The sequence below is a fragment of the Nothobranchius furzeri genome, chromosome 19, assembly GCF_043380555.1.
Source record: "Nothobranchius furzeri strain GRZ-AD chromosome 19, NfurGRZ-RIMD1, whole genome shotgun sequence".
Taxonomy (NCBI): Eukaryota; Metazoa; Chordata; class Actinopteri; order Cyprinodontiformes; family Nothobranchiidae; genus Nothobranchius; species Nothobranchius furzeri.
Genome location: NC_091759.1, coordinates 6009861 through 6023819, shown reverse-complemented (window position 1 = coordinate 6023819; position 13959 = coordinate 6009861). Strand labels below are relative to the sequence as shown.

At 40.1% G+C, this 13959-nt stretch overlaps 2 protein-coding genes across 3 annotated transcripts in view; both read right to left on the bottom strand.

Moving 5' to 3' along the window:
- snx27a (sorting nexin 27a) overlaps window positions 1–4506 on the bottom strand; it is a 53121-nt gene extending 48615 nt beyond the window's left edge. For both annotated transcript variants that reach the window (XM_070547488.1, XM_015973583.3), the window contains exons 1-3: window positions 4059–4506; window positions 298–523; window positions 13–205 (exon numbers count right to left, since the gene is read on the bottom strand). In XM_070547488.1, coding sequence (XP_070403589.1) covers window positions 13–205; window positions 298–523; window positions 4059–4372 — 733 coding nt within the window. In that variant the 5' untranslated portion in view covers window positions 4373–4506. The remainder of the gene's footprint in view (window positions 1–12; window positions 206–297; window positions 524–4058) is intronic.
- Window positions 4507–6109: 1603 nt separating this feature from the next.
- LOC107394594 (ictacalcin) lies at window positions 6110–8886 on the bottom strand. Its single transcript, XM_015973584.3, has 3 exons — window positions 8789–8886; window positions 6506–6654; window positions 6110–6352 (listed from the first exon to the last, which is right to left on the bottom strand). The coding sequence occupies exons 2-3, from the start codon at window positions 6641–6643 to the stop codon at window positions 6209–6211; spliced, it is 282 nt and encodes a 93-aa protein (XP_015829070.1). The 5' UTR covers window positions 6644–6654; window positions 8789–8886; the 3' UTR covers window positions 6110–6208.
- Window positions 8887–13959: the final 5073 nt, after the last annotated feature.

Below are 13959 nucleotides of genomic sequence, written 5' to 3'. Positions count from 1 at the left end.
TATGCAGCCTACCTCGCTCCAGATATTCCTCCAGGCCTCTACGGCGAGCATCCAGCTGCTGTTCAGAGAGGGAGAAGGGCCATTTACCAGGAAGCTTTGGGAAGTTGAAGTTAGAGAATTCTCTCTTGAGGTTTTGATGCAGGATGGCAAATTCACGATAGCGTTTCGAGCACAGCTGCCTTCCTGACATGTACACATTGTACACCTGCGGCGGACAATACAAAAACAGAATTTTTTTAAAAGAAGCATAAAAAAATCTATGACATTAAAAAATCAGTAAATGTAACAATCACTGACCACAAATCTCTCCGAGTGCTGCTCTACATGTTTGTACGTGGGAACAGAAATGGGGACGGCCTGTTTGTCACCGTAGTCGTAGCTAAGTTGGACGTCGTCCCCTCCTTCTAGTCCATCAGCCTCCTGAGGTGGAACCGACAGCACGGCCAGAACCAGCTCCTTCTCTGCTGCGCGGATCAGGTCCACCACCTGCTTGTGGGTTGCACCTTCCACATTCACGCCATTGCTACATATAAAACCATAAAACACACACAATAAGCTTGTTTCCTACATTTTTCTCAGGTTATATTAAAGCGGTGGCTCAATTAGTGGGGCGCACAAATAAAATAAATTAGCTAAACTGAAACCAACGATCGTAGGTCGCGTCGACGCTCACTCTGGTTTTAGCTCTTTGGATCACATCCAAAGACATCTTCCTTTTACTTCCAGGCTCCGCCATGATGCCAGCAAAAAGCAACCTTCTTCTTGCACTTTTCAGTGAACTAAAAAGGCTAACTGCTAACCTTTATTTGAGCTACCAGCACAGCTGTTGCAGTAAAGCAGGTAGAGATCATCCACTAGTACCTACCCAAACCACCAAAGTTTAGTGCAGTTTCTGGCCAGCAGAGGGCTAAAGTGAAGCTGCTCAAGTTTCTGGCTCAAGAAGCACAGAAACCAGTTTGAAAGCAACAGCTTTCGGGTTAGTGTTGCATTAAATTATTTGGAAATAACTAAAATTTTGTATCTTCACATTTATTATTTATTCTAGGGATGAGCCGGATACTCGTTTCAGACGAGTATCTGGTACGGATAAAGCATTTTTGACGAATACGAGCATGAGACGAGTAAACCTCGTAAATATCTGTAATCGTGCTGAAGGAAAATCCTCATTGGGTAACTGACTGTCTTCACGCTCTGTGATTGGCCAGTCACATTGAGCGCCCGCCCCTCCCTACACACAAAGCTCTCTAACCGGCCGGGAGCGCAGTCCGTCCGGCTCACACACAAACAGACAGTAACGGATCTCGCTGTGATTGCTTCACTGTTGCTCACGTTTCTTCAGTTTTCCCTAGGTTTTCTTCAGCTCGCCTCTTTTTCAGTTGAATATTTAAAGTTACTTTTTTCGTAACATACATGGTGCATTTGACAAGACAGAGCTGACGTGCTGCATTAACTCACCACCTCCGCTCTGGTTTTTTATTTTTTTTAACTCCATCTCTCTCCCTCTCTATCTCTCTCAGACACACACACATTAATCAACATTGCTTTGTTTAACTTTGTGTGTGGCAAAATGTCAAGAACGTTAAGAAAAAAATCAGTTTAATCAAATTAGAATAAAAAAATATACATAAAGTTGTGTCTGGTTCTAGCATTTCATATGTCCTAGTTCCTACTGCATGAGTTCAGATGTATTAATCCATGCACTTAAATATTAATGTTCTGATTTTATTGAAACACTTGTTCTGTAATAGTTCCTTTACTATTGTGATCAAAATTTTTAATCTCAATTCTGAGGCTGCTCTGTAAACAGTTTTCAAATAAACAATACACATATCAACTTCTGGTCAATCCATATCAATTTCAGACTTAAAATAATATATTGATGTAAGCCACACCCACTTCCGGTTAAACCACGCCCAGATACAGATAATTTAGTTGGTTGAACAGATAGTGGTGTACTCGCTCATCCCTAATTTATTCATTTATTTATTCTTTATTTAACCAGAAAGGTCCCACTGAGATTAAAACCCTTATTTAAAGGGAGTCCCAGCCAAGAGGCAGGACATTTATAACTGGAACACAAAAGACCAACAACTGGCGCGGACACTCTATTCATAGATATAATCAGAACCCCACTCTACGAATTATTTCTGGCATAAAACATTTAATAAATATCAAGAGCATGCATCCTTTAGAGTGTCTGATTACATTGTGTCGTAATATAGGACTTTGTCCATCATTGATTAACACACAGGGTAGGAAGTGACCAGGTCAGCGATTATGTTCGCCTCTCTTTCAGTGCGGGGAGACGCCTCCTTTCTCAGCTTTGATGACACCAGATGGCATGGGCATCAGGTGTCTGTTCATCTCCCAGTGAGAAACAGCGTGACAGACACAGTAAGGGCATAAAAAAACATGCATTTGACAATAAGTCATGTGTCTGTTGTTTTGATTTAAACGTATGTCCTGTGTTGAAGGGTAAGCAGCATAAATGAGGGGAAGTAAAAGTTAAATCTAATTCAAAAGAAGAACTGAGGCAGGTACAATCACAGATGATCTTTAAACAGCAAAAACGGGAACAAATTCTGGTGTATAGCTGCATAAAAATATTCCTGAATATTCCATTGGTAGAGCACTCAAAGAAAAATATTCATGAATAAAATATCACTTAATAATTATGCTAAAAAAAGGCTGCTTGTACAGCACAGATGCACCTTTACAGATGATTTACTAATGAATGTTATGCAATAATGAAACCGATCCTTCAACCCTCCCAGGACGACCAAGTTCTCACACTCCGCTAAAGTTGTGAAATGTCTAAATCAGCTTGTGTCAAAAGGAGAGAAAGAAATTTAGATCTGGAGGAAAGAAAGCGAGGTTTCTGTAAACACACTCATGTGGAAGGATCATTAATTATTTCTGATCTAATTATCCAGGTGGACTTTCATCCTTTGTCCCTAGATTAAAGCGAGCACACTTCTCACCTATTCCACTTTCACATAAAACAGCAGATTCTTGTAAAAAAGGAAAAATATAGCTAAAAATTACTGTTTAAAAAACTGCTTAATTTATCACATGATAAGTACGGGGCCTGTCATGTGATCGAAGACATTCAACAGAGACAAACACAGTCAGCTTAAACTTGTTTAACTATTGTTCCTTATTTTTTCTGTTTGTTCTTCCTTATGCTCAGTTTAACCCTGTAGTTTCCAGGTAATTTGGGAGACTATTGTCATTACTCAGGTTTAATGATCACGCTGAGCCAGCAGGAAAATGCTTACACCACTAAAGAACACAATAAGTAACATGCAGGAAATTTCATGCGTTCATTATTAAGGTTATAGCTCACAATCTTGCTGAGATGTGTTAATTATTTTATTACCGAGTCTGGCATTATTAAAGGTCTTTCTTCAAATATAAACTGACTTATTAGTGAGGACACATCCCATATTTAAATTATTTATTTACCCTTTAGTGATATAAACTCTATTCTACTGCCTGTTCCTCTTGCGATGACGTTTAACCTAAATTAAAACATTTTGTTAAATGCTGATATGAAGACTACTGAAAGGTTAGTTTTCATCAGACTGAGCTTCCTTAAGTAAACAGCTCTGCTGTTTGGAATGCTTCCCAACCAATTAGCCCTGGACTCTGCCAATACAGAACACTGCTCTAAATACAAATTATCACAAATATGCGTGAAAATATGATGGGTCGAAGGCAGTTGATCGAGCAAAGTCCTTACCAGGAAGCTAGAACAGACACACAACGGGTATTTTACCCTCGAATTAACGCTACCCGCTTTGCTTGCTAGCTAAAGCTAATCAACATGCAGAGGCTGTTGTCCAACTATGTAAGCTGGTTAGCTTTCTACGCAACTCCCCAGCTCAGTGTAGGTTTATTCTCAAAATACTTAAGTCCAAAAAACACAAGATGAAAATTAAATGTATGTTTTTATTGTTCGTACTTAATGTTGATACATGTTTAAATAGGCACCGTAGAGGCTAAACTAAACAGAGCGGCTAGCCCCATTTGCTAAGTGAACGGAGAGGCTAACTTACACCTCCAGGATCCTGTCACCCTTCGATATCCCAGCTCGGTCTGCAGCACCTCCGGGCAAAACAGCGCTGACATGTTGGAGCGGAGCGTACAGTTCCCCGTTGATGCTCCGAAGCTGCCCTCCTTCGCTGACTTGACCGCGAACATTGAAACCGTAGCCAGACTCCGACTTGACGATCCTAACTACCCTCGGACCTGACGTTACCATTGCTGCATTCTGGCCCGCGGTGCCCGCCGAGGAACCGTCAACAACCGGACCGTTGCGGGATGCCGCAGGGAGAACTGGCCGAGTTTCTTCGTCTACAACATCCGCCATCTTCTTCTCGACAGGCTCTAAAACCTTCTCCTGCAGTCGGTGTTTGCTAGCAGATTCAAAACAACACTCCAGCTCTGTCCCTGGGTTACGTTAGCTCCAAACAGACCGACTCTATTGGTAATAACCCGCCCCTCGGTGACGTCACAAGTCACAGTCACGTAACGTGACCTGCGGAAGAAAGTGGGGCAGGCCGTTGTGACATATAATCAATTCAATTTGTCTCCACTTTGTTCACATTTGTATTTGGTAATATTTCTTGATAATTAATAATATTATTATTCACTAGGTAGATAGTGAATATCTATCTATCTATCTATCTATCTATCTATCTATCTATCTATCTATCTATCTATCTATCTATCTATCTATCTATATATATATATATATAAAATAAATGTAGATATATTCTTTGTTAAAAACTTTAAAGTATCAACTTTTCCTTTGATGCTCTGTCATATCGCTGCTTTTCCGCCAAGCCCCTGATAATAACATTTTATCTAGAATTGTGCCAAAATTGAGAGGTAATTGGAATGTTCAGCAGGGATGTGTATTGGTGAAATTCTGGCAATACGATACGAATTACGATACAAGGGAGATGATACAATGTGTCACGATATATTGCGATACATTCAGCCAGAGTACAATTCTTTTAGGCTGAATTTATCGTAGGAATACTCAATAAACATATATATTGCCATATCAATATTTTCTTACATCCCTAATATTCAGCATAATCTGCGTAATCAGAGAGTTATCTATTCAGTCTGTGAATGCACCATGGCCAATTAAGCTGCAATAACAAAACCTAGAAATTTCCGTGTTTTATGAACCTAACATTGCTAATTCCAATTGGTGTTAGACAATTCTTCCACATGGATTTTTTACTTCAATAATTAAAATTTTGAAAGGCCTCTGATATTTTTTTCTTAAAAATTCTGCTAATTTTTGAGAAACATTGGAATCAGCCAAAATAGTTAATGGTAGATCAGAGTTGTACAAGACCAGGATCACTGTATTTCAGGTTGTGTATTACGGCAAATGTTATAGCCAGTTGGAAACAGAAGGTTTGTTAGGTAAGTAAATGTGCAAAAATATAGAATTAAGATGAGTAAAATAAAAATAAGAAACAAAACAGTGCTGATGCATACTGAAGTAAAGCATTTTGTGGGAGTTGGAGGGTTTTGGTTCATTCCAAGGTGAACACATGCACAGAAAACAACATTCACTTTGCACCTGACGGCAATTTAGAATTTTTAGGTTATGTAAGTTGCATAGTTGTGGACTTTGCAAGAAAACTGGGGCACCCAGCAGGAAGCCATAGCAAACACAAAACACCAGCATGTCTGCTTTTAAATCTGTGACCTTCACGCTGAAAATCCTCTATCTTCACTCTACTTGCTGAACTTACTCAGGTTGTTTGATTTAGTTATTGCACCTGAAACCCGTTTTACAAATATAATGGAACCATGGAAGTGTATTCCGGAAAAGGATGTACAGCTAGCCCCAGAGAAGTGTCACAACAGCTGTGAAATAACGTTTATCTGCTGGTTTGATGCTACTAAAAATGTTATTTTTAATAGCATGCTGGTTTTATCAGTGATTTATTTTCTGTTTTATCTCTGCTTTGCTCTTTTTATCAAAGGGACTCAAGCCGCAAATCATGAAATCTAATGTTTGAATGTGTTTTATACGGTAGTGGCACAAAATCACATGAAACAAAATGATTGATTGCAGCAATTCAGATGGAAAAAAAGAGGTTTATTTAATTTTGCATGACAAGATAATTTCTGCAAATTCACATCTCTCTCAGTCAGCCTCTAGGTGGCGCTGGGATTCTTATTTCTTGCTGGTGAAGTAATCGTGGCACATCTGAGTGAGGCAGCAGATCAGGCTGACAAACTCACTGAAATCCACACTGTTGCTCTTGTTGGTGTCCAGATCCTTGAAGATGCGGTCTATCGCTGCCTTGTCATCGGCTTTCTGCAGGAAACAAAGGAGTCACACTAAAACATTTTCCTTTTTAGTTCACCTTCACAGTTGATTGCTTCTCATCTTTTCAAAATGCCATTATAATGATCATTTAGGGGAAGGGCAGGCTGGGTTGGGAAAGACTCAGGTGCAAAGGACACTTACACACAGCAGATCTCCGAATTCATTCTGCAGAAGCTCCTTCAGCTCCTCCTTGTTCAGGGTTTCCTTGTCTCCCTCCTTGCTTGCATATTTGGTAAAGGAGGTGATGAGGAGGGCCATGGCCTTCTGGATGTCAGTCATGATGATGATGGCTAATTAAAAAAAATTAAAATGGAGACATTTAATATCTTCTAGAACAATTTTTTTTCTTTTTTAACAATTGGAAACTTTTTCTTGAGCCTTTAATTAGAGAATAAAATATTGTTGTGGCTCAAAATGGCCCAAGAGCCATGAAAAATGGTCAAATACAACCCCATAATAAAGCCCCTCAATGGTAAGAATTGTTTGTCCCGCCCACTGGGCTAGAACATGATTATTAAATTAGCTGCCTGCTGATTGGCCAGTTTACCCTGATGGCTGTCTGACAGTGCCTGAAGCTAGAAACATGTACACATGTATCTGGACAACTTAAAAATGGAGCTTTGTATTTAACTGACATTTATTCAGAATATGGGTGTTCCCAGCACATTCTGGAATGTTACAAGTGTGCTTTGACCTTCTTTGTTTTCCTTTATCTGACAAGGATTTTAGCAGTAGCTTGGGCTAGCGTTAGCAGTAGCACAGGGCCAGCGTTAGCAGTTCCTCATGCTAGCATTAGCAGTAACAGGGCCAGAGCTAGCAGTTCCTCAGGCTAGCATTAGCAGTAGCAAAGGGCCAGAGCTAGCAGTTCCTTGGGCTAGTGTTAGCAGTGGCTTGAACTAGCATTAGCGATAGCACAGGGCCAGCATTAGCAGTTGCTCAGACAGTGCCGCTCCTCATAGGCAGAACAAGCGCTGTACATGGGGCCCTGCAATCCATGGCGGAGCCCATCTTGCACAAGAGGACGCATTTTGTTCTCTCCAATCAGGCGATCTGCGCACTGAGCAATGACTGAGACAGTCAGCCCGTGGAAGAGAGAATAAAAAAAAAAGATCATCTGACACTGCAAACGCTGCCCGTCGGACACTTTCTGTCACCTAACCCACCACCCACCACCTCATCGGATGGCTTATTGTGGGGGTCCTTAAAATAACTTAATGTGTAGGGCTCCAAAGTGGCAAGGGGCATTAGCACCACCAACATTTATAAAGGACTGACATTTTTGGGACCTACTAATTTAGACAAAAAAGTTAATTTTATAAACAAGCTGACATTAGCCCTCCTGGGAGCTATTATATTTTCATTCACAACTTTAAAGATTCACATGCCAAAAAAAAAAAAGATCCGGTTAGAAGTTCTGCCTCCAGATCAGATCAAGATATTAACTCTTATGCTGTCAGATGTGGATCTTATCAGATCATGTCCACAAGATGTGGGGTGGTTAAAGAGAACGAGCAGTGCTTTATGTGAGGAGTTAAAGCAAAAATATAAAAAATAAGAGTTGTTGCTTTTTGTAATATAGTGAAAATATTAGGCGCCGCTGAAGCAGCAGCCCATAGCTGATATCACTGTTTCCATCTTAGCTGGTGTTTTTCTTTGAACTTTCCATCCAGCTGCATGAAAGTAATCCACCTGGGCTTTTATTTCTCCCGGTCTCTAATGCCACGTCTCTGCAGAGTGACACCGACCAGTGTCATGGAAACCCTTTAGTCTGAACAACAGGAAGTAAAAAACCTCTTTATGTTAACAGAAGCCATCAGCTTTCCTAAAATAAAGTTGTAATTTAAGTTTAGTTGTCTCATGTTTCTTTCTCCACCCTGAATAGCTCTATAAATGCACCAAGGCTGCTTGTGGTTGGGGCTCAGATGGAGCTGTGCCGTCCCTGGAGCATGGTTAGCGGAGGAAACTGTAGGGTTTGTAAACAGATGGGAATTGTAGAGGAAGAGAGAGGAAAACCAGAAACTGTGTTCTGTTGTTTCTACTCCCCAACACAGTGTTTCTTAGAGTCAGAATTAGAGAAAACCCTTTAAAAATAAGATGTGCTTCATAAATGTTTGCAGCTATAGAGCTTTGTGAGGATTCGACTGGAAATCTTCATTTTAATAGAATTTTCTGGGGATAATTTATTTATCATTTAAGGGAAAAGACCCTCCGTCCACCTATAAAGTGAAACTCTCAGATCCAGTTAGTCACACAAATGGCATTAAAACATTAGAGATTTGTTTTTGAACAAATCTAACATCTGCTCATATTTAATTAGCTTTAAGGGGCTCCATTATTAATCAAATTCCAATCAACAGTTAAGAAATCAAATAAGACAAAAGAAACTGTTGTTTTTAACGTGAATATTTTTAGTTTTTTACTCACCAAGGCTGAGGTTTTAGCAGATCGAAGTATGACAGTCGCTCTTTCAGGAGTGATGAAGATGAGGGTGTAAAGGATGCTTTATATCTCACCACACCCTGGATCTCTTCCTCCTCAACCCTCCTCTCATCTTCAACCACTCCTCTTTTTTCATTCTTTACCTTATTTACTTCCAAACGTATCCCTTAAGCTTCAGATTAAAATAAAGGATGAATATAAAATCAGCAAATGCACGTTATTATTTTGTTTGAGATATTTGCTCATGCACACTTATTAAAAACAATTATATGCTGCTTTTGTGCCACATTGTTGATGATTTTATGAAAAAATATGAAATTTTTAGACTAAAAAGGAAGAAAAAGACCTGCAGGAAACTCTTTAGATTCACATTTTAATTAAAACCCTTTCTTTTACTGAGTTATTCCTAATTTAATGTGAATGTTGTACTTCTTTCCTCCTAATTTTATTAACTTGTTTGACAGGCACATGATTCTGAAGGGAAGACACTGGGAACAAGCTCTCTCTGTGTGCTGATTGTTCTAGTCCCGAGTTGCTTCGCTCTTCCTCACCATTTTCTGGGATTGGGAATCAAGAGGCACGTCTCTAAAAGCCAAAGATCCGTCTCAAAATACCCCCCAAAAAAAAACAAACAAAAAAAAAAACACTGTGGCGACTCAGTTTGCATTTTTAAATGTATGGTCTGTCTTTTTGTCTGTTTTTTTTATTTATTTTTAGGATTTCCAAATGATTTCAGATGACTGGGTAACAGATGACAATAAGGGTCCCTTTATTAAGTTACTTAGTGCATTATTAAGCATTAATTAACTATTAAATAATTAAAATAAACTACTTTTTAACCATAATATGTAATGCATTACAGAGCAGACACCCCCTGGTCCTTTATTCTAACCTTAGGGATACTTAATAGTTAACAATAATAATGGTAATGTTAATAAAGAGACAATTTGTTTAGTAATGCTTAATAATGCACTAAGTAGCATTAATAAAGGGATTCTTATTGTAAAGTGTAGCCGATTATCGTTTTACACGTTTTTTTCAGATGCATGTTTTGTTATTTCATTGTGGAAATTCTTAGTCACTGTGTGTGCAGTCGTCATCCTACTGACTCACATGTACCAAACACAGCTATGGAAACATCATGGACAATAAACAGCCTTTAAAGCACTCGTTTCCAACACTGTAGCTGCACTCTTCTGCCGTCTAGTGGCTTAAAAACGAACTGAAGGAAAATAAATTAACACCAAATAATCAGAAATCAGCTTGTTGAATTCAACAAAATTAATATTGGGGTAAGAGGAATTAACAATTCATTCAAACATCTTAAAATAAAACAAAATAAAATTTCACTTAATTTAATTTAATTTATAATTAAAAACTAAAACAATAAAATTCAGAAAAAAATTAAATGAGATGAAACAAAATTAAAATATAATAAAGAAAAATTAAAGCTGCAAGCAGCGTCGTTCGGCCCTCGCAGCTCTGCGCCGCTCCGGCCTGGCCGGATGATGGTGATGTCAGATGTCCACATTGTCACTGTTTTGAGATGTGGTCAGTGATCACACGGACAAAGTTTGATATGGATTTGATCATGCACATGGGAGTTGTTACGTCAAGTAATGTAATGGCAAAAGGTCAAAGTTTGAGGCTTAGCCACGTCCACAGCTTTTAACTTTTGAAAAATCCGGCGGTTGAATTTTTTTCCCCTATGTCTTAAGAGTATAGCAGAAGTGTGAAGGCGATTGGTGAAAAGGGCGATGGGGCATCACTCTCCAAACTACATGTACAAAAACCACTAAAATGAGTACTTGAACCAAAATGGCCGACCTCCTGTGCAACTTTGCGCTTGGCTCCACGAGACATTTTTGTAGGTACTGAGACACTACATTAGTGTACCAAATTTTGTAATCGTCAGTCAAAGCATGGCTTGGGGCTGACAGTTTTAATGGTCCTAGGGGGCGCTATTTCAGAAAATTTGCCACAGCCACAAACCTATCATGTCCATTTCTATTGGTGGTCTGACTAGGATCACTCACCAGAGAATTCGTAGCGATATCACGATAACTGAGGAAATGAGAGGCAAACGTATTTCCATGGCATGATGGCGAATTTAGCCATGTTCCCAAAGCCCCGCCTTTTTTCGAAACCTGCCAGTACTGGAGACAAAGTGACCTCAACTTGTCTACTGCTATTTGCCAGAGATTGCTGGTGATTGGGTGAAAGGAGTCCAATAGGGAGCTGTGAAAAAAAGAGTGGTGTGGCAACAGGTCAAAGTTTGAGGCTTTGCCACGCCCACAACTTTTAACTTTTGAAAAATCCGACGGTTGAATTTTTCCCCCCATGTCTTAAGAGTCTATAGTAGAAGGTTGAAGGCGATTGGTGAAAAGGGCATTGGGGCATCACAATCCAAACGACGTGTGCGAAAACCACTAAATTGAGTACTTGGACCAAAATGGCCGACTTCCTGTGCGACATTGACCTTGGCTCCAAAAGACTTTTTTGTAGGTCCCAAGGCACTACATTAGTGTACCAAATTTCGTAGTTCTCAATTAAAGCACGGCTTGGGGCTGACAGTTTTAATGGTTCTAGGGGGCGCTATTTCAGAAAATAGGCCATGCCCACAAACCTATCACATTCATTTCTATTGGGGATCAGACTAGGATAACTCACCAGAGATTTCGTGGTGATATCATGATATCTGAGGAAATGAGAGGAAAACATATTTACATGGCATGATGGTGAATTTTGCCATGTTCCCAAAGCCCCACCTTTTTTTGAAACTTGCCAATACTGGACACCAAGTTATCTCAACTTGTCTACTGCTATTTGCCAGAGATTGCTGGTGACTGTGTGAAAGGAGTCCAATAGGGAGCAGTGAAAAAAAGAGTGGCATAGCGACAGGTCAAAGTTTGAGGCTTAGCCACGCTCATACCTTTCAACTTTTGAAAAATCAAAAGTTGAAATTTTTCCCCTATAGCTTAAGAGTATATAGCAGATGTTTGAAGGTGATAGGTGAAAAGGGCGACGGGGCATCATTCTCCAAACAACGTGTGCAAAAACCACTAAATCGAGTACTTGGACCAAAATGGCCGACCTCCTGTGCGACTTTGGGCTTGGCTCCAAGAGACTTTTTGTAGGTCCTGAGACACCACATTAGTGTACCAAATTTTGTAATCCTCAGTCAAAGCACGGCTTGGGGCTGACAATTGTAATGGTCCTACGGGGCGCTATTTAAGAAAATAGGCCACGCCCACCAGTTTTTCCACATCAGATTTTTTGGGGGGCTGGACTAGGATCACTCACCAGAAGTTTTGTGGCGATATCTTTAGAAATGACGAAATGGGAGGCAAATGTATGGCCACGGAGGTACGCCTGATTTCGCCGTGCCACTGCCACCACAGCCCCGCCTTCTTTTGAAAACTCCCTTAAAGTGACGCCAAGCAACCCTCACTTGTCTTGAGTTACCAGCTACAAATTTGTGGTGATTAAGTGAAATGGGGCGATTTGGGACCTATCACAGTAAAACTTGACCTTTTTGGTCCTGAGGGGGCGGGGCTTGTGTGATGTCGTCATCCGACCATTTAATTTAGTTTGTGGATGGATGTTGAATGACCACATAAATTTTTGTAACTCTGCTCTATTCGAGTATGAAGTTATAGCCATTGATATATTTTTGGAGAGTAGTCAAAATTCGAGGTCTGGCCAAGCCCCCTCAGTATGCACAAAAAGTCACTTTTATTTTCTATTTGATCGCTCATCCCTTCTGAGCAATTTCCCACAACTTTCGAGATGATCGTAGGAAAAATGATCGAGTAAATCAATGAGAAGCGGACCCTAGAAACGGCCAAAACGGGGTCAAAATCACCACTTCAAACCAAAATGGCCGACTTCCTGTTTGATTTTGAACATGGTTGCAAGAGGCTTTTCTGTGCGGACTGTTGAGTACTACAAGTGTACAAAATTTCATAACTGTACGACAAACTAAGATTTAAGAAGGGGGGCATTTTTCACATTCTAGGGGGCGCTGTGGAGCTAGTTTTATTGTGATTTTTTTGGGACCTTTAAAATACAAAATTTTACACCACGCCTGACATGTGTGCCAAAATTCCTGAGTTTTCGGGTATGCTGAGTCCTCCAAAAAGCCAATTTACTTGGTGGAAGAAAAATAAACAGAGCAGATACAATAGGCCTTTGCTGCACTTTCGCTGCTCGGGCCTAATAAAGTTAAATAAATAAAGTTAAATAAATAAAGTTAAATAAAATAAAATAAAGGGCTGCACAGTGGCACAGTGGTTAGCATTGTTGCAGCAAGAAGGTTCTGGGTTCACATGGTTTACATCCCAAACGGGGGTCTTTCTGCAAGGTGTTTGCATGTTCTCACTGTGCACATGTGGGTTCCCTCCAGGTACTCAGCCTTCCTCCCAGAGTCCAAATTCTAAAAAGAGGAATAACTTTTGTATTTATGGTGCCTGGTGCTGATACTGCTATTTAGAATTTTAGCTAATTTTTCTTCGCATGAGCCATTACTTGTCAGACCAAAGCGCCATCAGTGATCATGAGTATTTCAATTCCTGGGAGCTCACAACAGTTGGAAGTTGGAGAAGTTTGTTCAAAGAACTGGTTGATTATCTGCATCTGAGCCAGGTGCCATCTTAATTTATGAGTGTTTGCTTACCCTGCAGTTCACACAAATACACACCCTGGAGAGGAATGCCTCAAGTAAAAAGCAAAGGGAAACCCCACCAAATCATTTACTCTGCCTGGAGAATGATCTCAAGTCAGAGTCTGAGGCAAACGCTCAGGCATTCGTAATCGAGGATCTTTGAGCTGAAGGAACATGTTTTTTCTTGAATGTCAGTGAATTTCTGTCCGTGTGAACTTGTGAGTTTCTCCATTTTCCTAAGATTTCTAAACACCAGAGTGTATCTTGTGTAGAATGATGGCAGAAAAACTGACTCAGCTACTGGTCACATGGGTGTGGGGCTTTTGTACACACACACACACACACACACACACACACACACACACACACACACACACACACACACACACACACACACACACACACACACACACACACACACGGTAACCTAGTAACTAAAATGTTTCTCTGTTACCATGACCACGATAGAAAAAAAGAGCAACGCCCTGCCAGT